The 24295-nt window shown below is 39.5% G+C and overlaps 1 protein-coding gene across 2 annotated transcripts in view; it reads right to left on the bottom strand.

Annotated features, from left to right (window-relative positions):
- ascc3 (activating signal cointegrator 1 complex subunit 3) overlaps nucleotides 1-24295 on the bottom strand; it is a 124460-nt gene that overhangs the window by 67127 nt on the left and 33038 nt on the right. For both annotated transcript variants that reach the window (XM_062398890.1, XM_062398891.1), the window contains exons 9-10: nucleotides 7242-7445; nucleotides 3966-4106 (exon numbers count right to left, since the gene is read on the bottom strand). In XM_062398890.1, the coding sequence (XP_062254874.1) occupies nucleotides 3966-4106; nucleotides 7242-7445 (345 nt within the window). The remainder of the gene's footprint in view (nucleotides 1-3965; nucleotides 4107-7241; nucleotides 7446-24295) is intronic.

Raw genomic sequence — 24295 nt, 5'->3', positions numbered from 1 at the left:
ATGCTCCGTTTATGTGTGTTTGTGTGTGCGTGTGTTTGTGTGTGCCTATTTGATTTCATGTGAATTGGCTGAATTGACATTTGTCGTTATGACAACAAAAAAGTAGAAACCTGTGCATCCAACTTTTATTTCAGTTGTGATAAATAATATGAACACACGATTAACATGATATCATCTGTACTGTGTCTGTTTACTAAAAAATTAATTTAAATTTGGCACCATTGTCCTCATTTGGAGTCAGAGTCTGTGCAGTAGCAATCAGGGGATGGAGCTGATACAACGCTTGAAACCAACTTAACTTAACTTATCAGGAACATGAAAACTGTGACTGAATCCATCTTCGAAGAAAAATGTATTTGATGTGCATTTTTAAATATTAGTTTGAATTTAATGGGAAAGGGACCTACCTCCTCCAATAACATGACCTATAGCCATGATCATTTTCTGACCTTCACCCGAGCCAGCCACCAGGGGGTGATCACACGGCTTTGGCTTCACTTTTGGTGCGCTTAATGTCATCCATCTTAATATACTGACTATGGTAGGCTGTGTCCAAAATTACTCAATAATCACTACTGTGGTGCTGTCCGAATGTTTATACCCAATGAAGTGCACTCCTTGTTTCCCACAATGCATCATGAAAGTAGTAGTAGCGTACAACCGATATTCACTAACCAAGCAATATATACCATCATGCATTGCACTCACAGCGGGAAACGAGAGGAGCGAGAGCAGCAGGAACATCCTGACCTGTCGTATAAATGTAAATGTGAGCAGAGCATCACAGCATAAACTGCGCTAAACAAGGTTATTTCTACATTGAAAGATTGTTATTCAATGTTTTTGAATAAGTGTGAATTGAATATTTAAAATGTACCGTGGGATTTTCCACCGTCTGACATTATGGTTGTTGTACGTCAGACCTCCGCCAATGTAATTCCCAGCTCATAGAAAATATGCAGAGAAGAGTCCAGAAGCGTTTCTTTCTTTTCCCGATGATCTCAAGTATGGAGTAGTGAGTGAGTGGTTGATTTCGGACAAAGCTGTGGTGCTTTACTCTGTTTCTTGTTCTTATTAGTGTTTATTGTTGGTTAGAGCTGCCACCATGTGGACATGAGTCACAGAAACCAAGACAGACCAGTGTGAAAGACTAAAAATGTATTCCCCGCCCAAACCTACAAAACCTGCAGGTAAAAGTATAGCTAGGCTGTTAATGTTGAAGTATTGCTCGAGGTTTGATCCTTCAGGAGTTGTGTCCGAACCCCAACTAAAGGGCATGATGAAAGAAAAAAGTGAACACAGGAGACACCCAAGGTTACAGTTGGTGACATCACTCCGGCCTGTTCAGCGTGGAAAGCCTTTTCACCCGACCACTCCCAGTCAAACGGAGTGATGAGAAAGAGAAGTGAACAGGGTTAAGTGAAAGATAGATAGAGGATTGCTGCAGAGCTGCAGTCGATCTGACTAATCATTCTCTTTGTGGAATGATTTCAAATGACCTGATAGAAATGCAACTTTAATACACCTTCACATTAGCGGGAATTGGCCTCATTTCATAGGAACCCACCACGCACACGCACACACAATCCGTACCCTTCCTTTTCTGTAGTGATAAGCCCCATAAGGCTTATAAACTTTAAGCTGTACGATCTCTGAAATCCAACTCTTTTGGATTTAACAGACATTCACGTTTCCTCAACCTTCTCAGTTTCATTGTTCAGATTTTCCTGCTGGATCCACCATCCTCTACTTCCGTCTCAGCTGGAGGAGCCCTGTTCTCTCACTAAGTGTGAGCTCAACCTGCAGCTTTTCTTTGGCCTTAGCATAAATAAATCCATTGTTTTTCTAAAATAGAAAGAAAAACTCAAATGCTGAGATGATGATAACAAATCGATAACATGTGCTGCTAGGCTCTCTGATACTTGAAAAAAAACCTCTGAGAACCCTTGACAGGCAAATTAAACTCAACAGTTTAAAATAAATGGCTCATTTTGTCAATGAGAAAATTATTATTTTATTCTTTACACTTTTATTGCTTTTTAAAGAAGCCTGGTTAAAGCCTATTTGCAACACACATCAGTATAGTCAACATCACAGGTTCTAGGGCAGTGATTACACCATCATGTGGGTTTATTTCACTTTGCCGATAAGCAACATAATAGCTTTTGTAGACTGATCCATGTCCATCTCACTCCAGGTTTACTAACTTGCTCCAATTCAACCCCGAACCTCTCAACCACATTCAACCTGTCTCCTTCTCATTCTTGATATAAATGACTCGTGACTAAATGTGTATGTGTCTACATTAGAACTAAACATCTATTATTTATATTATGGGATCTGGAATATTCTCATGGTTTGGTTGAATATTTCAAAGACTTACACAGCAGGGTGCCACGGAGGAGCTTGGGTTAAGGAAATGAGTGGAATACATGTATTTTAAGGTTTTCGCAGACAACTGAATAATTGATTCTGTAATTACATTAAAAAAATCTATGAGCCTTACTTATATCCATAATATTACCGGGACCCATATACATTTGGCCTGAGGGTACATAACATTTGTTTTGATAAGAAAGCTGAGCAAACAATAATCATAGCGAAAATATGGCAACTATGTGTAGAGCCAGACAAAAGAAAAGGTTTCATGGGAAAACAGATGAGTCCCTGCACTGCACTATCTTGTTCAGTAATCTAACAGTGCAACACAGGTGAAATATCCTTCTTACCAAATATCTGACAACTGACCCTGTGCAGTTATCATTAGAAAAGACAGCCCCTGGTTTATAATTATCATCCGGACCATATTGCAGTATTAACAGAGTCACTCTTTAGGTCCTGCCCCAGAATAAACTAGAGCAGCACAACTCAGCCTGATATGGAACTGCTGTGGTCAGCTAGAAAAACAAAACCTGCAGATGGTAAGATGACTTCATGAACGCAGCGAAGTGAAGACAAAGAAAACAAACTGATGCCGCATGAAGTGACTGAGCCTGGTGGACCTCTGTGTCCCCATTTGAATAAAAATAAATTCTGGTTGTTACATTATTTCAAAAAAACCGTTGAATTTATGCTCAAATTAAAAAACAGAGTTAAATAAGTAACTTTAAACATATCCACTAGCATGAGCAGTTGATGTTAACTACCCTGTACACAACTGTATTGTCAGAAGAAGAGGCAGAAACAGAGAGTAGGACAGCTGACAAACACAATTTTTATAGCGGCTATCAAATGACAAGTTGAAATATGTTTTCAACACCTATTTATATATAATTAAAATCTTTATTATTTGGTATTAGTCATGTTTATTTATACATTGTATTGTCAGTGATATAAGTGTGTGATTAGGGACCTTTGCATGGGCCCCACTGGGCTTTGGTCATCTGGGTTCATGGTGCGATCAAGTGAACAGAAAAGAAGAAGTGCAGACATTTAACTAAACTGCTCCAATGATGCCCAGTAAAAAAACTACACACCCTCTTTTCAAACTGCTCTTTGAGTCAAAAACAACAAGGACCTAAGGCAACAATGAAGTCGCATAAAAGCAGCAGTCAAACGACTGGAACATGTATAGCGTGACATAAAACAGAAAGAGTAGTTGAATATAGACTTATAGGGACACAAATAAAACAACAAGCTTTCACTGATGAAAGCCATAAAAAGAACAGCAGACCCTTTCATTATTTCTTATATATTTGAAAGCAACTGTAAATCCATTGTGGTTAACAATTCCATTATACACTGTATCGATTAAAGTTCCTCTTATAACTCATAATCAGCAGAATTGTGACTAATACACTTTGCAGAACGTATGATGAAATAGCTTCTACTAAACTTAATTAACAATACATTCCACTTGGGGGTGCTAGAGAATGTACAAGTGTAGAAGAGGAGCAGCTTTGGCTGCCTTTGTTTGAACTTTTTTCTTGGCGTGAGTGTGAGTGTGTGTGTTTGTGTGTGTGTACCTGTGTTCGAAGGATCTCTCCTTTGGTTAGCTGCATGTCTCCAGTGAGTTCTTTAACAGAGATGCCCAGTGGCTCCAGTCGCTTACTGAAGTATTTGGTCATCTCCGCTGCCAAGGCCTTCATTGGAGCCACATACACAATCTACAGAGGGAGAGAGAGAGAGGGACATAGGAATGAATGGGGTAAACAGAGAGCGGTAGAGTGAGGAAGGTAGACGTTGCAGATGGGGCGGGGGGGATGTTGGTACTGGAAGGACACTGTAGTGATGAATGAGCAAACAGAGGGAGGATCATTTGTTCCCTGGCAACAGGCACAGATCACAATTTACTGAGAAATATGAAGCCAGACACTCACATGGGTAAAGTTTAATGGTGATGTATGAAAAGTCACTATGTCACTGGCTGGCACTGTGCGAGTGTGTGTGTGTGTGTGTGTGTGTGTGTGTGTGTGTGTGTGTGTGTACACATGAGAGAAAACAGTCTTTTATGGGTCTGAATTATTTATGCTAGTGAATAAGGATTTTACACTTTGGGTTTATTATCAAATATTTTTTAAATGAACTGTCAATGGCAGAGCTTTTGTGCATTTATCTGAGATTTTATTTTCTATCGTTGTTTTATTGAATGAATCTTCTCTTTTTTTCCAAAATCAAGTATCATGAAAAACTGCCTTGTTTATGTGGCCTTTTACAATGAGGGTTACTGTGTTTGTTTTTCCTACACAGTACAGCTGCAGTACACGCATAGCCTAAACTCACATTAGCAAAGTATTTTTTATATTTTGACAGCTGAATTAAAATCCCTAAAATCTGCTTTCACCATTAGGTTCTAAATATGTTGGATGGGTTCCTAAAATACACAACACAATCTGCTGTAGAATAGTCAATATCATTTTCAGTTTTATTATTTTGTAATGCCAATGGAAAAGGTAATTTAGCAATAGTTGCCACTTGTCACTATCCATCATATATTACCAAACCGCACCCAGAGTCCAAATGAATGACTGCTAAGACTCAAGAATGTTATTGTCTTCAACGCTAAGTATTGACCATTTCATCAGGAATATTAAATATTACAGAGACATATTCAGATAAATAAAACACAATTGTCCTTTGTAAAATTACACACTGCAGCAAACTATATCGGTCAGGTTTACACAGCATGTCTTTATCTCAAGAACAAAATACGTTAACGCAACTCAGCAGATCGCAGATCCTACAACAGCTTTCCAAGAGCTATAACATGTTAACTACTATCTATCACTCTGCTTACCGACAATCTAATAATCCTTAATTATCGATATGCTGCCGTTCCTGTGGGAGATTATTACAGTAATGTCTATTAGATGTTAGTGTGATAAATAATTAGATCGTAAAAAACAAAGATGACATTTTTTCCAAAAAAGACAATGGACTTGAATATTGACTGGTCGTCAGACAGTCTGGCACATGAACAGCTTCAGACTTGACAAGTCTCAGAAATATGAATATCTCACTTTCATTTCATTAAGACTGAGCTGAATTCAGTGATCAGCAGTCTTACGGATCCATCTGGACAACTTCAGGGGCGCCCGACAGCATCAGCTGCTACCTGGGGCGTTGAATAGCTTTAAATCGTTATTTCAACGAGTCTCCAGTAAGACGCTGGTGAATTTTAATTTAATTTTGTCTATTAATGGTTTCAAAGGTATTAAAAGAGAGATTAGAAGGGCAGAGGAAAATTAAATACACCAAGCCTTGATTTCACCCGACGACCAGCGCTACTTAAAATATTCTGCAACACGAGGCCCAGACAAGTAAGCCGAGAGGTTTACTGATCAGGGTCTGGGGTGATATTCGGTTGCACTCTGAACGCAGGGGCAAAGAGCAGAATCAGGATCTTAAACCCGACTCAATCATCCTAAAACGTGACAAGAATCAAGCAAAGAATTTCATCATGATTTCAACAAAAAATCATAAAGACCCATTTGAGAGAATTGGAGTTTGAGGAGCCAGGAAATCCACTAAGCAGAGTCGCATATCTCAGAATATATATCTTAGTAGAACTATAGGCAGAATATTACTGGTTGCTTGGAAACAGTCCAGTGCCGAACTATTTGCATTGGTGATGCCAAATACCTGATTAAATAAACAAACAAATCTCTGTCGCTTAATGACGTTAACTAATAAATGGCGCTTGTTGTATAAAAGCAACATCACGCTCGAGGTCATGCTTTTGTACTTGAATACGAGCACGACCGAATCAAAGCAGAGCCGGTGTTTAGAACAGAATGACCTTGATTATGATGTTGCTTAAATAAATGAATTCAACTCACTCTGTGCTGACTCATGCTGTCGTGTCATTGAATGAAAGTAGGGATGAGTCCTGAAGTCCGGTTACAATTGGTACAAACTCCCCACTCTCCTTAAACTGTCCGGTCTGCTGGCTGTATCTGATCCTCATTCAATGACAGCACATTTAAATGTTCCTATTGTTAAAGTAACTATTTCCATACGAGAAGATTCAACGATTGATGTTGCTTGAAACAGTTCAAATTCAATAGGCTACAGCAGAGAGGTCGAACTGTACTGAACAGCTATAACTAGAGCTATTGTGACTGGCCACATCCCTTATGCTGTGAATCAGCTAAGGACTTCCCTTACTGTAGTAAACAACTGGCTACAGTCAGTTTAGATAGAACGTTGTAGGTAGCAGGCAGGGAGGGGTGTTTTTTGAATTTCTTGTTTGGAGCTGTCAAAACAGTGTCAAATCAATTAAACGGTGCATTGTTTATCATTACATTCAGTGATTTAATTTCCTTTTTTAATGTTTAGCATTTATAGCAGATGCCTGAATACATAACAATGCATAAAACAAAATGCATCATAAATCTACCAACAGAAACAAATTATTTAGCTGCCACTGACTTAAAACTGTTAGATATCTCCCGTTTAAACGGTGCCTGTAGTCTGAGCATCCAAGGATCAGATGTGAACCTCTGCATGGGGCGTGTGAATCTCAGCAAGGAGCACGCTTAATCTCCATGAGGCATGTTGAGAGACTTTGTGGTGGAGTCCACTGGAATATTAAGCAGTTATCACATTCTCTGACTTTATACAGAAAATCTTTTAAATTCTGACTCTGATTTTATTTTGACAGCCAGACAGACACGTTTCAGTCAGTCCAGGTAAAATCTTCCTACGAGAAACCAATGTTATGTGAACCGCCTCACATCCCCCATGGCTGTAATAACCGAGCCAGTGCTCTGTGTGTTTTCGTGTGTGTTTCACTGTTGGACCTTGAATTCGTCCTTCTTGATGACGCCGCCTGGCTGCAGGTGCTGGCGGATCTCGTGAAGAACAGTCAGCATGGCGATGTTGGTCTTGCCGGCGCCAGTTGGAGCGCAGATCAGAAGGTTTTCGTTGGTGTTATAGGCCGTCTCAAAGACAACGGACTGGATCCTGTTTAGACTCTTCATCCCCTTGAACACCAGCTGCCCGATCTGAGGGGGGAAATGAGGGAAGGACAGAATGCATAAGGGTTAACTCATCAGTATCAAACTCATCGTGGAGGTAATATATCTTGCCTACATTTTACGGATGACTCAGAATGACTACTTGAATACAAATTAAGCAGAGAAACGCTGAACAAATTATATTTTAACAGTCATAAATGTATTCCTATGTAATATGTATTAGACAAAAAGTATGGGCAAATTTGGTCATAATCCATTGCTTTCCTTTCCTTATTGACTCTTATTTCTAATTGCCCATCAGAATTTTGCTAGTAACATCACTGTTAATTGAATAGAATTCCTGCATTAATAAATAACAATTTGAACACATAACTTGAACACTTCAACAGCATAACTCTAAGCTGTATCATAAAAACGTTGCATCCATGTTTACTGTCCAGAAGCATTAATAATTCATCCACACTGAATAATTCTATAGGTGAAAGAGGAGTTATTCTTATTTCATGTGTTTAGGTGATTGATTAAAACTACACTGCTAAAAAAAAAAAACATGATGCTGCCTAGCCCAGCTCTCAATTGGTTAATGATACTGGTTTCCACTGACCATTGCTGCGTCATTTTGTTCTCAACAAATGATCAGTGTAAATCAGTAAAGATTTTCATCCTGAATAATTGATTCATCAATATCTGATGTGTGATTTAAGTGTTCCCTTAGTTTTTATGAGCAGTGTATATGGGATATATTCACAATTTCCATTTACCCATCACAATAATATGATTATATAATAATATTTATCAATGTATTACATTGTCTTATAACGGCATAAAATAATTTAAATATGATTGTCACCTCGTTTTTGCTTAATTTAATTAAAAGCTTCATTGCTGATGTTATACAATTGTAAAGAATGAGGTAATTTCAAGATGTGGGGTCTCATTAACAAAAACAGGCAGTGATCAGTGTCATCAGTTCCCATCAGAAAATAGATTTGGGCCAATGTCAACCATTTAGTGCAGTGGTCCTCCAACTGGCAACTTTTTTTTCCTCACACTGCGGAGTCTTAAAAAAAAAAGATTAAGATTATCTTAATCTATAAATGTGTTTATTTATAGCAAACACATGCACAACACACTCATGCAATGGTAGGTCAATTTATCCTCTGCATTTAAACCATCTGGTGCAGGACACACAGAGCAGTGAGCAGCCATGTAAAGCGCCCGGGGATCAGATGTTGGGGGAGTAAGGTGCCTTGCTCAGGGGCACTAGACATGGTAGGGAGGATTCTCTTGGATTTTTGGACAGATCAATCCAGGTTCGTCTTTTGTTGTCTCTCCGTGGAGTCGAACCAGAGACCTTTTCTGCCCACAGTCCAAGTTTCTGCCACTAGACCACCGCCTCTCCCCACATTCTCTCTTCTGACATGACATACAGACAGGAGATCTGGTACAGTACATGACACTGGGCCTCCGTGTGTGAGGTGACTGCACCGGGAGTCGAGCTCCGAAAAGCATGATGGAAGAGAAAATGTTTGTTGAGGGATCAGCTGTCACTCAAGCTGTCCTCCATCTGCCTTCACTATGGCAACAGAGTGTGGATGATGGCCCTCAATCTCGTGCTGCCTCTGATAAGTAGAGAAATGGACAACCACCCCCTTCCACACACACACACACACACACACACACACACACACACACACACACACACACACACACACACACACACACACACACACACACACACACACACACACACACACACACACACACACACACACACACACACACACACACACACACACACACACACACACACACACACACACACACACACACACACACACACACACACCCCTGCTGAACAGGGGAGTCATTAGGCCACTATCTAAAAATCTGATTGTAATCTGAACATGTGATGGACGAAGAATGGTTAAAGAATGCAGGAATGTTAACTCTGAACATGATAATGAGCATCCTTTCTTTAAATGTAAATATTTACATATTTTTAAAACATGCCATTTTCCATAGGCACTAGCCGCTGGCATTACATCCAACTACACTTTTTTGTTAGGGTGCCTCCTTTAAATTTGACCCCTGTTCTGGCTATTTGTTCAAATTGACTATAACATCCTTTTTGTAAAGCCCTGATAATACCTCTAATTCAAATGGATATATAAGTTTTTTTAATACAATACTGTTCAGTTCAATGTTCAGAGGACACAGTGACTGCAGCTCAGAGTGATCATTGCTGAGGATGACTGAGATATATATATAATTTATATATAATATAATTTTCCTTCAGGAAACTGTACAGTCGTTCTTTATGTGTTGGGGCGTTTCTGATGTAGCTGCAGACTGTAACAGTAAAAGTAACTGAGGCAGTAAAGGTGCATTTCCATTTCATGTCTGGAAACTTTATTGATTTATGTTCATTCAAAATGTGAATACTTAACATACACTGCAATTGTGTATGTTAATTTGATAGGGTATTATCCTCACTAACTGAAATTAATTAAGCTCTAAAAAATGAATGATACCTCTATTGAGAATAAATGAAGTTCCAGGTGTGTTCTCTACCTCCTCTATCTTCCTCTGCGTTCTACCTTCCTTCTTCTGAGGTTGGTTCAGAATGCCTTAAGCTTAGACAGCAGTATTATTTATTCAAGGGTTCATTATAAGTATGTCATCACTTTCCTCTTTCCCTCGTTTCGCTCCAACACTCATAGAAAGCAATAATTAAACAGTGCATGTCAGGCGAGGATATGTGGGGTGCTGTTTGGAAGCTTGCCCCACAGCCCTGTAGGGAGGAATAGGTTATTAATGCATCAAAGAGCAACTTTATTAGTGTCCACTTAAGCTGAATGGAATGAAGGGAGACTGTGGTTTCAGCTTGGTGCTGCAAGGAGCCGAGGAGCATCACATCAGCAGCAGATTTATTTTCAGAAAGTATTTAGACACCTTTGATTTTGGGGTTTTAGATTAGATTCTAACTTAAAAAAATAGGTCATTTTTGTCTGTAGTCTCAATTATCCATAATGAAAAAAATTAAAACATTGCTACAAAAGTTATTTAGCCTCTTCAGTGGCTTGTTGTGCTCAGGTTCCTCCTATTTACTCACATTTTACTTCAGATGTGCCTCAAACTTGACTGGAGTCCACCAGTGGCCACTTTAACTGTCTAGACAGTTTAGAAAGATAGACATGTCTATGTTACAACAAAAACCATGCAACACTGTATAGATCTTGGCAAGGATATGAAATCATTTATAAAGCCTTGATTGTTCCCAGGAGCACAATGGCATTAATAATTCTGGCATGGAGGAAGTTTGGACGACCATCCCAACAGCACTGTCCATCAGGCCTTCATGATAAAGTGGCTAGATTGGAGCTAGTTTGGGTAAACAGTCCATAGCTGCTTTCAGATATGCACTGGACTCTGCAGTACCACCGTATTTTCTTCGGAGGAGGTGCATTTGTGAATGCAAATGTCCATGTGAGATGCTCAGCAGTTTCAAAGGACTTTATCCGTCTGACTTCCTGGTATAATGTCGGTGGAAATCCAGTGGAAGTGGATGTGTGAACTCAGCAGGGGATCCCCCACCAGATTCACCGCGAACGAGTGACACACGAGTGACACTTCTAACACGCCACAGATGCAAAAATAAAAAAAAAAATAAAAAGAAGACAAGTATGTCTCTGAGAAAAAAAAAGGAAATAATGCTGTGGCTCTGACTTATCTTCGGGGGCAAAGCCAATACTCACAACCCCGTAGACCACGGACTGGCAATCTTCAAAACAAGAGCCTTTTCAATTTGTACAACCTTTTTAAAAGGACATATTTAAATATTACACACTGGTCACACTAACTGCTGTGATGGGTTTGCTGAAATGTTTTTTTCTGTTGGGGTATCTGATGTCAGATGGTGGGGATGAAGACCACTCTTGCAGCTGGATTAAGCCAAAACAACAGCAGCACCAGATGAGAGCACGAGGCTGTTCCCTGATCAGGTGACCAACACTAGTAGAATTAGTGCAGTTTCTACAAATAATTACAGGTCTGGGTAAGTTTGTAAATTAAGGAATTGAGGTTTTTTCAAATAGCTAACCTTTCTAATATTTTCACTTTGTCATTATTGGAAGAAACCAAATTTGACTTTTGATTCTGATTACCCACTGCAAGCTACAACAGCCACAAACTATTTATGAAACTGCACAGTTTTTGATGTCAATACGATGTTGCCTTCATTTGCATGTGAAATGCTGATCGGCACCTGAAAACACTGCTTAGCCAACAGCTCAATTGAGCAAATGGAAACAGATGATTAAAGCTTTCCACTTTTTTCAAAATATTATCTGACAGAAGGAATCACTCAGAAATACTTTCTTAATAATATTACAACAACTAAGTAATTGGTGACTGAGGTAGTTGTTTTTTACTTTAAGGGCTCCAGGCTTGGAAGCACTAAGTTTCATTTCTGGAGAGGATCTGCGTATTATATCTTTACTGCTCTCACCTGAGCAGAAAATAAAGCAAACAAATGATTTATTTGGTCAAAAGGGGAATTAAGTCATATTCTCAAATGCCATGGAAATCAGAAAGGCCAATTATAAATTAATAATTTGGCATTGAGAGGTGTGCAAATGCTTTTGGTTCATTTGGGACATCAGCTGAGTAGCCGGTCCTTCAACGTGGACGTGGACGAATTTCAGTTCACCACAAGGATTGTGGACACAAGTGTCCCAAGAAATGTCCCGGTGGGAGCTGGGGGGGAAGCTAGCTGCCTGTGTGTAGCTTCAAGCTGTTGCAGCTGTTGAATTAGCAACGCAGTTTGGAAACAAGACCGGGGAACCGCTGCGCTAAGACTCGATAACATAAGCATTTTGACCCGCTGGGTGTCACTTCATTTCAGCAAAAACTGTTGCGTCATCAACAGCCTTTGTCTGCTAGTTGCCATCGTTCACTGTGTGTGAGGAGCCGGGGGGACGTAAATAAACCAGCGTGGACTTCTTCTACAAACCTCATGAGCTAGGCTTCTCTAAGCTAGACTTCCGTTGCGCCAACTACTGTTCTGGCGGTGAACTGTTTTCAGAACAAAAAGGCTTGTAGAACTATAAATCAAAAAGTGTCCGTCCAATCCGGACTCGGAGAAGCATATATTGGCCTTTAGTCCTCAATGGTCTCGGTGGGTTCACATCTGTACTGTGAGTTGAACACTTGATGATCTGATGAAAAGGTATTTACCATCTCAAAGCTATAAACCATCCATTATGATTTTCAGGGTATCAAATTTGGAACAGCATCATACAGATATCATGGAAGGTGTCATCTTATGTGTGGCCTTTTGGCTAAAAGTGATAAGTATCTCATACTAAAAAATATCTTATAGAAAATAATAAAAAGAAAAGAAAAAAGCATTGAAAAGGTTGCAACTAATGTCATGTTGAAATCAATAAAACTGAACAGACTGAGGAAACAGGGTAATGTAGAAATCCAGCTTAAATGTAATAATTCAGTTTATGTGCAGATCATACAATGAACCTAGTGATAAGTAAACAATTGATTCTATGTCCCCTATTATGAACAATAAAGGTCCAGTTAAATGATGAAACTAAACTTGGATAAGCCCTCCCAAAACCGTTTTACATTGTCTGGCTTTTTTTGGCTTTGTTTTAGTTTTTTCTCCGATGAAGCTACAGTTGATCAAAACTACACTTAAAGCACTATCACTGTACTGTCACTTCTTTCATGGTTAAACAAGTAAAGTTAAGAACGGATGGTACTGAAGCAGATTCTCTTCATCGTGACTGCAGGGTTTCTTCGATGGTGATTTCACTCTCCTCCGGTCTACAAAATTATTCCCCCCCTCGGCCGAGTCCACTGAGCTCATACTTATACATATTCATTCTGGAATTATGGGGGAATGAGCTTCACCCTTTTTGGTGAGGCTCCTGCACACTCATTCCGTGTCTCTGTGGTGACCAAAGAGCCACAATAATCACTTGAGCGGCTGGCCCTCATTTTGATTTATCGACTTTGTCTGTTTGTGACGGAAAGCCAGTGTCCCCACACTACTTAAACATGTAAATTCATGCAGATGTATGCCTGCCCCAGTGTTCACCTTGTGGTAAAGCACACATGTTGTAAACAGAAAGTTGCCATCATTTAATGATCTTTAGAAATCTTCAGTTTTTTTCTTTTATTCTCTCCTTAAAACCTCTCTGGCTTTATTGTTATAGTAATGTATGCACACACGTCTTCCAATTGGAGATCCAGCTGTGCCTGCGAAGCCTCGTCTGGGGGCTGTGATGTCTGTTACTGTACTACAATGGGCATTATGCAGCTGTTAACGTATAGGACAACCTGCTTTGCCAAAACCACGCTCATCAAGAATATCAGCTGCCAGGGAACCTCCAGGTAAAACTGGGCTAATTCTTTCCAGGCTTCCACTAACCCCATGGTGCTGTCCCTATGGAATGGAATGAAGTCAGGCCTATTATTTTCATCAGCATGTGTTTTGAATATTTAAACTGGTGCAAATCAAACAACAGACTAAAAGAAAAATCAAAGTTATATCAGAGTTGAAAAAATACCATTTGCATCAGTTATTCTTTTAATGAGTTTGCATGCCCTTCACTGTTTCTCACCATTTTTTACGAATAGAAACAGTTCATTAGTGACTTTGCACTTAAAGGTTTTAAACAATGTCCACTGGCAGCGGAAACAATCTTTAACCCCCATAAGAATATTACTATACACACACCATATTAATCACTGCTATCCTGGAATCAGGGCATATGAATACAAAGGAATAAATGCTTGAAACCTGCCTTGTTAGTTTACATCCAATTTTCTTATTGTTTTTTTAATAATACCGCCATGTACCCGAATGTCTGCAAATACATTGTTGAGATTAATGTCTATAACAACCTTATATTAAATAAGTGTTTTGTCCGTTTTGGTTATTTGAGAGCAAACATTAGAGAGTAGGGCTGTAACAATTCTGAAGCTAGATGGAAAACTCAATACACTCACAAACCTGTATGTTGATACATTTTGTACTCTCCTTATTTCAATACCCATTTTTCATTTCACAATCAAATTTTACTGGATCTAATAACTCCAGAAATTTCAGTCTGTCTGAAGTTTACAAATTTCAAGAACCGTTAATCTTATCACCTTCACTCTTTCCCACAATTCGGTGTGTGTGTATTGTCAAGGGCACGATGAAGGCTCAATATGGATGAACAGGCGACCGACACTCTGAAGCAGGAGCTGGGAAACTTTAACATAAGTGAAGTTGTGAAACACAGCAACGACAAGGGATTGTCTAGTTCAGGGTTCTGCGTACTGAGTCGAACATTGCCTTATTTTACATAAACAGGTGAACAGCTCTTTGTGCAGCAGCACGGGGTGAAATACAAAAAGTAACCACTCCCACTAAAACTACTAAACTAACCAACTACAATATAATGGTTAATGAGTATCAATACACTGGATTCCTCTGAAACAACCACATTAATATCTCAAGCACTTATGCTGTTTAACAATCAAATTAAACCACATCCGTCAGTGACCATTAAATCATACAAAGAGAGGGCAGATCGTGAGCATGGAAATCAAACTGACCTCAGGCAAAGATGCTAAGTTAAATGAAGATGACATGAGTGGAGAAGATTTTATGAAACAGAAATTGAGAGAAAAGAATCTAGAGCCAACAGGCACATTGCTCCTCTTTTCCCCAGATACAGGACTCTGTGTTTAAAGCTTCATGTAAAATAAAAACCACCAAAACAAAACCTTGACCATCTATTACTACTATCTCGCTGCTTTATTCAAAATCAAGTTCTATGCATTGAGCCAAATGTATCCCCAGCATTTAAAACATGAAAGCTCAGCTGGCTAATATGTGACCATACACGTCTGAGGTCAACCCTTTAGGAGCAGGGTTATTAAATAGTTAATTATATGAGCAGTTGTTTGACTCTGGGGTGGAACCAGTCTCTATCACCCACGTGGCTGCAGCAGGACTATGTCATGCTACACAGGACTGTTGGGACTATGAAGATACTTTGGCAAGGAACAATCTCTGGCTCTACATGACAAGACAAATTAATATTTCGGCATCATGGCATGCATAGAGTGAGTGAGTGTAAGCAGTCATTCTCAGCAGTACATAGTGTGTGCATAAGGTGCCCATCTTGGACCAACCCTGAGTGGGATGGAAACTGACAAGCTCATTAACACAGCAGATACACAGCCTACGGCCATATGGGCAAACTGGGAGGATAGGGAATATCCCGCCAATCCACCAGCCACTAAAACACACTAATTGGACCCACATAGATTGCACTAATGAATCAACAGCAATAACTAAATACCAGTGTAGTCCATATCATCAGCCTCTATTCGTATAGGTGTAAAAGTGAAAAAGAGCTAGCTAGTCTGTGTATATACGAGAAGCAACCAGTTTTAATTGTATTTATTTTTTGTGGTGGCTGCTATTTTGTATCATTGTGTGTTTACTGTAAGAGTCACTATACATACTCCTAAACTAATTAAATTCCACTGTGCATCTGTAATGGGAAGCTAAAAGATATAATTGTTGTCATTTTCATGCCATCCTTTAATTACTTTCTGGTTCCATTTCATTCCATTTGAATTGACAGCCTGATCAACTTTTAATTGCTAGTTTTTGCAAACAGCTTATCATCTAGCTCCAAGCCTGCATGCAGAGCACTAGATGACCTGGCCAAACACAGACCCGCAAACAGACTAACAGCACACACACACACACACACACACACACACACACACACACACACACACACACACACACACACACACACACACACACACACACACACACACACACACACACACACACACACACACACACACACACACACACACACACACACACACACACACACACACACACACACACTAAATCCCAGGGCCAATCCATGTGCACACTGAGCGTACACAAACTCACAAACACACACACACACATACATACATACACCCCATACCTTCCTAAGCAGATGCACAGTGGAGTTTGACAAAGTGATCTGCGGATGCAGCAAACAGGAGGCCTATTCATTTTCAACAGAAGCAGCAGGGAGAAAGGGGGAGAGGGAAAAAAGAAGGGGGAGGCGGAGCTGGGAGTAAAATGGAGATAGCAAAAAGTGAGGTAATCCATCACTCCTTCCATAAGCACCTGCTGAGGAAGCAATGAAAGCACTATGAGCCCCCAAACCTTGAGCACACACGGGACTGCCCACCCTGCATCTCACTCCCGACAGCAACAAAATACAACTATTTATTCATATTTCAATTAAAGAGACATTAAAAATGACTAAAATCATATTATGGTCCACTGAAAATAATAAAATATAATTGTTTACTATCAATAAACCCCAGGCCTGTACATGTACCACATGTTTTTCAATACTGATTTTCTTTAATTTGACTAAGAATGATGTTTGGAGTGTCCTTTACATTATTGGATGCCTACATTTTCTTAAATATCAAAACTAAAGTGTTTGATTAAAAAATATCTCCAAGACTAACAAATTATATCTTGCAATGGAAAAATGTGTTCTTCTTCGAGTCACACCCCTCAACAACATTTCATGGAAATTCATTTGGTAGTTCTTGAGTAATCCTGCTTACAAAAAATCAGCAGTGAAATTATAATGTCCTTGGCAGTCACAATAACACCACAAGGGCAACATATTTTTTTATAAATGACACATAGTTGTCCCCTTCTGCAATAATGACAAACTTCCATTGAGTGACATCATACATAATGGTCCCTATTCATTCCGGTTTCTCACTGACAGGACAAAGTGTTTCATAGCTTTGCATCATGGTGTTCCTGCCTCTGAATGTTTAAAATGATATACAGTCAAGTTTCTTTCTAAATAAATACATAATGGTTTTGCAAAACTAATACAGAAACAATCACATGGTAGCAGATACATTATGCAACAACCAAGAGTTCAATTTTGTACTTTGCCATCTTGTGTATCAACACCTTAATGAACAACAGCTAATTAAGACATTGTTAGTCCTGTAATACGTATAATCATGGCTCTTACTTTTTAAACTACACTCAAATCAGATTTCAGGGGGGAAAAAAGCTTAATTTTTTTTCAGGCTTAATAATTGATTCTAAAACTAAGCTTGCTCCTGGTTAAAATGTGTATTTAATTAGTCCTACATGGATATATTTAATATATTCAACATAAAAGTAAATTTCAAAGTCCACTTTTTACATTCTAAGGACTCCAGTCTTGTATGAATTTAGTCAGTGGCTCCATGTCTCACCTAATAACTAAATTGGGAGCTCAGGGGTTCGCAGTTCAGATCATTTATATGATATTCATAAAATCAATTGTTGGAATTAATACAATAAGGGAAATGTTTCAATTCAATTTGTTTAGTGCCAAATCATGATAAAAAAATCTCAAGACACTTTACATAGTAAGATCAAAAGCCTTAAAAAACTGTTGAGCAATAATAATAATAATCATAACGAGCAAGCACTTTGGCTATAATACATTAAAATGTTGTGCTTTAGAGGAATAAAATGATCCAGCCTAAAACATCTGATCAGCCCACAGGTCATTAAATAGTCATTTCACTTTTTTAACTCATTTAAAACTGAATACAAACACTGGTAACTAATGTTACTGCAGGTCTACAAATTACTGATGCAAGACAGGAGACTTTTATCAATTCTGATTAGTTAGATTGTCTTTATATAATTTAATCTTAATATTACAGTAATAGGATTCCATCAGCTAAGGGCTTTGATATTAGTTTTCTATGGGATAAAACCTAAAATGACATATGCTGCCCATTGAAAAATCCCTACATGGATTTTGCCACTTGAAAAACAATTTGAACGGCCATGATAAAACGTACATTTTCCAATTATAGGGTTGTACAATTAGCAGGTTCACTCACAACCATCAGTACCATTGCCTTAAAAAGACAGAAGTGCTTGCAGCTTATAGTGGATTGATAGAATGACGGCAGACTTAGAAAACTCTTTCTGCAGCTCATGCTCAAACCAACAATGTGAGTGACAAACCCTCATTTTAACACCAACATGGATGCACAGTAGGGCACAAGTTGATATTTGCTATTCAAACAAAGTAGACGCTGGATGATAAAAATGAAAACTATGTTGGTCTGAAGGTAGTGAAGACACTTGAGTCCTGCTCAACACTGCTTGGTGCCACTTTGGACCTGGTGAAAGATATGTCTGAATAAGTCTAATTTAATTATAGACTGAAAGAAACACAATACACAAAAGATGACATATTTTTGTTCCATTTGATATTGCTGCCACTTATCAGGGAAGATTTTAAAAGCCTTTAACCATTGAATCCTTCAAAGAGGCCTTGAAGAGTCATGGCTTAATCGAAGCAAACACACAGAGCCACATGTGTGTGCTGTGGGGGAACCACATCAAAACTGGATTAGGAAATGCAATCAAGGTGGATTAATTATGTATGGAGGGCTGTTCAGTTCTGCCTCATCTGTGCAAACGTGTGCTCAAACACTAGCTACTTCCTGCACAGGAAAGGAGAGGGTAAGCTATCAACAGACCGGAGAATCGAAGGCTGGTGAGTGAAAGTGATGATGGCAGAACATACCAGAACGACAACAGCACCAGGCCTGCACAACTGCTATCATCAATGTGGAAAACATGACATGGAGAAAAACAAACATGGCGGGGGACCAATGTTATTTTGTCTAATAGCAAAAAAAACTAAAGACAAATAAACAATGGATGAAATCAGGGCTAAGAAAGCAGAATTGGCTCATACATTTTGCAGTGCGAGCTGGAGGCGAGTTGGGAATGTATTGTTTTGAGTCGCAGATGTACACAACATTGTCAACTTCCCGGTCAACTCTCTCATTGATATTTACGAAAATCGGCTCAGGCAAAAACTGCAATAGCCAACATCTTTGATAGTCACGATTCAAGATTGGCGAGGCTTCTACTCTGAAGCATGAAGATTATTTTTATAAACCCCTCCAACTGACCTCCAGACGGGAACGCCCCCACGATGGTCAGAAAGGGCAAATCTGGTGTGTAGACACGTTCATTTGCCACCTCTCACAGCATCGTTATCAAATGCTTGAGAACATCAACCTATCTAACATTTATCACAGTGGTTAACTACACTTAAAATATGCCAAAGAAGAAAATGAAAACAGCAATTTATATGGACCGTAACACAGAGCATCAACAATGAGTTAAAACAAAAGAAGCACAGGCAACTTCTAATTAAATATTCATTCAGTTGGCTCTCTATCATGTACATCATTTTAAATTTACTTGTTATTCAGATATTTAATCAGACAATTATATGACAAAGAGTCAATTGAGTGCATTTACATCATACCTACATTTACTCATCTAATACAAAGCAACTATTAAAATACAACATTAAATCTCCAGGACAGTAGGAGTAGAGTTACGTTGAAGTACTACATCTGATCAATAAAAGAAAGCTTTGAAGATGAGGTAGAGAAGTTTAACTAAAGTGCTAGATAGGCAGGTTAGGGTGTTTCAGGTGTTACGACAGGAGGTGTTCTCATTAAACATGACTCTCCAAGAGCTTCTTAGATATAGGGAGGGCCCTGCTCTGATAACAATTGGTAGCTTATTCCAGCATCTAGAAACCAAAAATGAGAATAGTCTGTGACGGCCTTGTGTGCAGGGGTGACAGTGCCAGATCATCAACCTTGTTAGGAAAAGAGTGGCAGTGAAAGAGTGAAAGAATAAGTGAGATATATACAGATGTGGTTGTTGATCAGACACAGCATCAGAATGGTGAAGGAAATTTGTTCTCTCCAACTGTTGCGCATACAAATTGTCGGATATCAGCAGTGTCTGTGTTTTTATGTATCTCAGTTATTCTTTGCTCTTTCACTGTGCTACATATTGACACAGAACAGTGCAAAACTAAAAACATGTCAGACGAGATGCAGTTCTTCAGGCAAAAACCTTGTTAATGAGGAAGGTCAGAGATGGATTTCACAATAATTCATTACAAATGTTGATTAATAAAAAAAACAGTGTTTCAGCAGCTGAATCCTGAGTATGACATGACATACTTGTTTCATTTCAATCCCTTTTAGTACAGGTAATCTCACCTCCCTCGATGCTTTACAAGTCTTTTATGAGGGATCCTCCTTTAGTTATCTGTGCTAGCTATTATATACTGCCATTATTTGATGACTTAAGAAATGTTGCACTGTGCACAAATTACATTTTTTTCCCCATAACTGTCTGGATTAGGATATCCTTCAATATGAAAGTTTTAAGTGCCAAGCAGTAGAAATATATACAGAACAAATTGGGAGGGAAGAGCCACTCATTACTTATGTCTTTTAAACCACCCACGCCCAACTATGGCTCTCCTGTAGCAGCTGAAGAGCAACGCTTTCTGTGTTCCTTAATCCTTTCCCTCTACAGACACTTTTCCTGTGGGAACCTTCATTTCTAAGAAAACGCATTAGCAGCTTGACCGGATTCCTATCAATTACTACTTTGGTGGTGTGTACTGTCAATGCTTCTCTCTTTATTTGAGTGTGTGTCCATTCTGCCTTTAGTTTTATGAGGCACATCAGCAATGTTCAGTGTACGTTTCTGTACAGGTTTTGGTCAATCAGTGCTAAAGAGTGGCAACTTCTGTCACTCATAAGACACTAAGTAACATTTATTTAGATAAATTAGGAAGGCTTTTACCACAGTGCTAAGTGTGAGGCACCTAGACCCTGATTCATTAATTAAAAAGCATTCTAATAAATTCCTTTTTTTTTTTATGTTTTACAGAGCTATTACAGATGCACAGACTCTTGTGCAGCCTTGTCTCCCATTACAGCTTTCAATAAATGACCATATGCACACAGTGTGAACTGGAAAGGGGGTGGGGGCCTCATACTTTTCAGCCCGCCTTTCAAAGCCTTCCTAATAGCACATAAAGACTTATTAGGCACTGTGCGTCTGCACTTACGAGTAGTGAGGCACTTTGTTCCAGAGTTGCCTAGGCTTAAGCTAATGAATAGAGCCGCTGCTTGACTGAGGCTCTCACATTGCTCAGCAGAAGAGGCTGCAAATCAATCTATATCAGTTACACAGGGTGTTTAAAAGATTTAGGGACAACTACTGGTGAGCTCTGGAGAAACTGCAGGAGACCGAAAGAGATAAGTCTTTCAGAAAGTAACAGGAGACAGAGATGGAGACCTGGAGAATGTGTGTAGTTTTAAGTTTTTGCAGGAGAAGCAAGACCAGGAATTCAGTAATGCCTGAATACAGCTTATTCCGATATTTATCTCAAAGATTTCTGAGATATTTAACTCACACTTGATCCTGGATTGCCAAAATGTCTGATTCTTAGAGTCCCAGTGTGAGGGATATGAGGTGTAATTGAAACAGAGCAAAACGTATCTGTAAAAACGAGATGCTGTCATTCGGCATTGTAAAAGTTTCAAAGGTGAAATGTGAAACCCAGTTTCTTATTAATGTACTTTTTTAAGCACATCATGTGAAAGAGCTGCTGTGAAGCTCTGATCCCGGCTGTGCTCACGACATGCAGCCTCGCTCCACCTCTGCAGTTTAGCAATTAAAACTAAATCTGTTGAGTCTCTGAACTGCACCAAACTATGAAACAACTGTTATTTGGTTCCCAGCAATACACCTGCAGACCATGAAGTGAATAAGATGAGCGGTTCTCTGCAGATATGCAAAGGAAAGATAAACAGAGAATATTGCTTTAAAGTTAGTTTACACCAACACTCATATTTGCTCCGTTACACCTGGTGTCCAGACCTCTCAGAGTCCAGAGTTACTGAGACCCAAACACAAAAACAATGATGCACAACTGAGTTTGTTTCCTGATCAGGTCCCACCAGTCACAACACATCCTTCTCAGATTCGTCATGGCTGTATCAGGTGAACCATTTTCCTAAAGAAAACCAACAGCATCAGCTTCAACTACCCGTGGTAAATGCAATATGGATGACGTTGCTAACCCTTACTGTCAGAAACAGTTCCACCATCATCAACACCAATTCAAATGGAAATCCTTGGTCCTACTGCTTATCTGTGTTTTTAGTTTTTTTCTGCATCTGACTACAGAGGAAAATATATGCCTCTTGTTAACACTGGCACATGGATACCCAGTGGACATGAATGTTCCTGTGAGACCCACAGATTAACCACTGTGCCATGGATACAGCTCCAATCACAATTGTCCAAGTACAACCATTTAAAGGGCTAAATAACAATCCAGCAATTTGTGTTTTTTACAGCAGATATTTTGACTTGGGTTTGATGATGCAAACGCAGTTCACCTCTTCCCTATGTGCTTCGTTTAACCAGTGCAACATATAGGTTAGTTCCTGTAGGAGAACCCAGCTGAGAGGACAGAGGGACCACGGCTGTGCAGAGTCTCTCTCAGTGAGAGATAGCAACTAAAGCACAAGAAGACATGCTCATTTGAAGTCAACTGTCAGCACTCTATCTGTTTTTTCATTTGCTATAAGCAATAGATAATACAATTTAATGAATAAATACAAAATTCCAATCCCATTTCCGCCCCGAGGATGCAGTTAGTCCTGGGGCCCCGAAAGACACTTCTTTTCATTAAAATAAACACTGTTTGACTCTTAGTGTCTCTGTGGACATCATCCCTGTGCCTGACGGAAGGATGAATGGTCAAATCCTCAAAGACCACTCTGATGAGGATTGAATTTGACAGGCATTGAAGAGACCTCAGCACTCACAAAGCAAACACACACGTATGCACACACAAACACCTGAGCCAGTATCGTACACTGTGAAAACAACGATGAGCAACAGCATAGATGTGATTAAACCATCCTTTTATCAATTTGACATGGCACATGACACATGCACACACTATCATCTACACTCAGTTCCACACACAAATACACACAGTCACTCCAGCTGAATCTTGTTTATCATTATGTCCATTAGCATGAGTGACAGGAAGGTTAAGTGAGATGAGCAGTTAACACTAGTTCCCTGAAGTGTGACAAAATACTTCTGAGGTTTATGGGGAACGTATTTTAGGGCCTTCATAAACAAAAGGCCAAACTCGGAGAAGAAGTGGTGACCTTTTGCACTGCTGCATCTTCACTAGTGATGATGGATTACAGAGCCTACGTGGGCAGACAGGATGCGAGCCGAGGCTTTCAGAGTAGGTGATGTGTGTGGACTCTGTGCTGGAGTATACTTGTCCTCCAGCCATACCTCTTCCCCAAGGGCTGGAACAGAAAGAGCTCCTACTTTTTTAGGTCGCTGCCATCTAATACAGCCCAGTGGTGGCCAGGTAATGCCTGCTGGAGGCCAGTGGGAATGTAGGCACCATGAGTGTTGGTTTTTCAGTCAAGGTGTCAGTCAGAGTGACGGGTCATTGTGCCCGCTGACAGTTGGCTGAGAGCTACAGCGCTTCTATTAAGAAGAAACATCACTCACTGACCATTGCGGCCAGACTTCAGTGAGGAGGAGGACGGTATATACACATCAGCTCACCTGGCCACATAGCAGACATGCAGACAAGTCCTGTTGTTCATGCAGATGTACTTTAAAAATGCAGTCATGACGTGCAGAGGAAAGTATCAATTGTCTGAGATAGTCAGTGGATTAACAGACCTCAAACCTGGACATAACTCTAACTTTTAAAGATGGCAGTTGTGTACGTTAGAAATAACAATAAAACAAGAAGTCTGTCCGAGATGAATCATTGGCAATTTGTTGTCTGAGATACAACATGACAGGCAAAATTACAGATCTTTACACTAACAGGCTCAAAACCCAGGTGAATTCCATG

The sequence above is a fragment of the Platichthys flesus genome, chromosome 11, assembly GCF_949316205.1.
Source record: "Platichthys flesus chromosome 11, fPlaFle2.1, whole genome shotgun sequence".
NCBI lineage: Eukaryota > Metazoa > Chordata > Actinopteri > Pleuronectiformes > Pleuronectidae > Platichthys > Platichthys flesus.
This window is presented reverse-complemented; position numbering and strand designations above follow the sequence as displayed.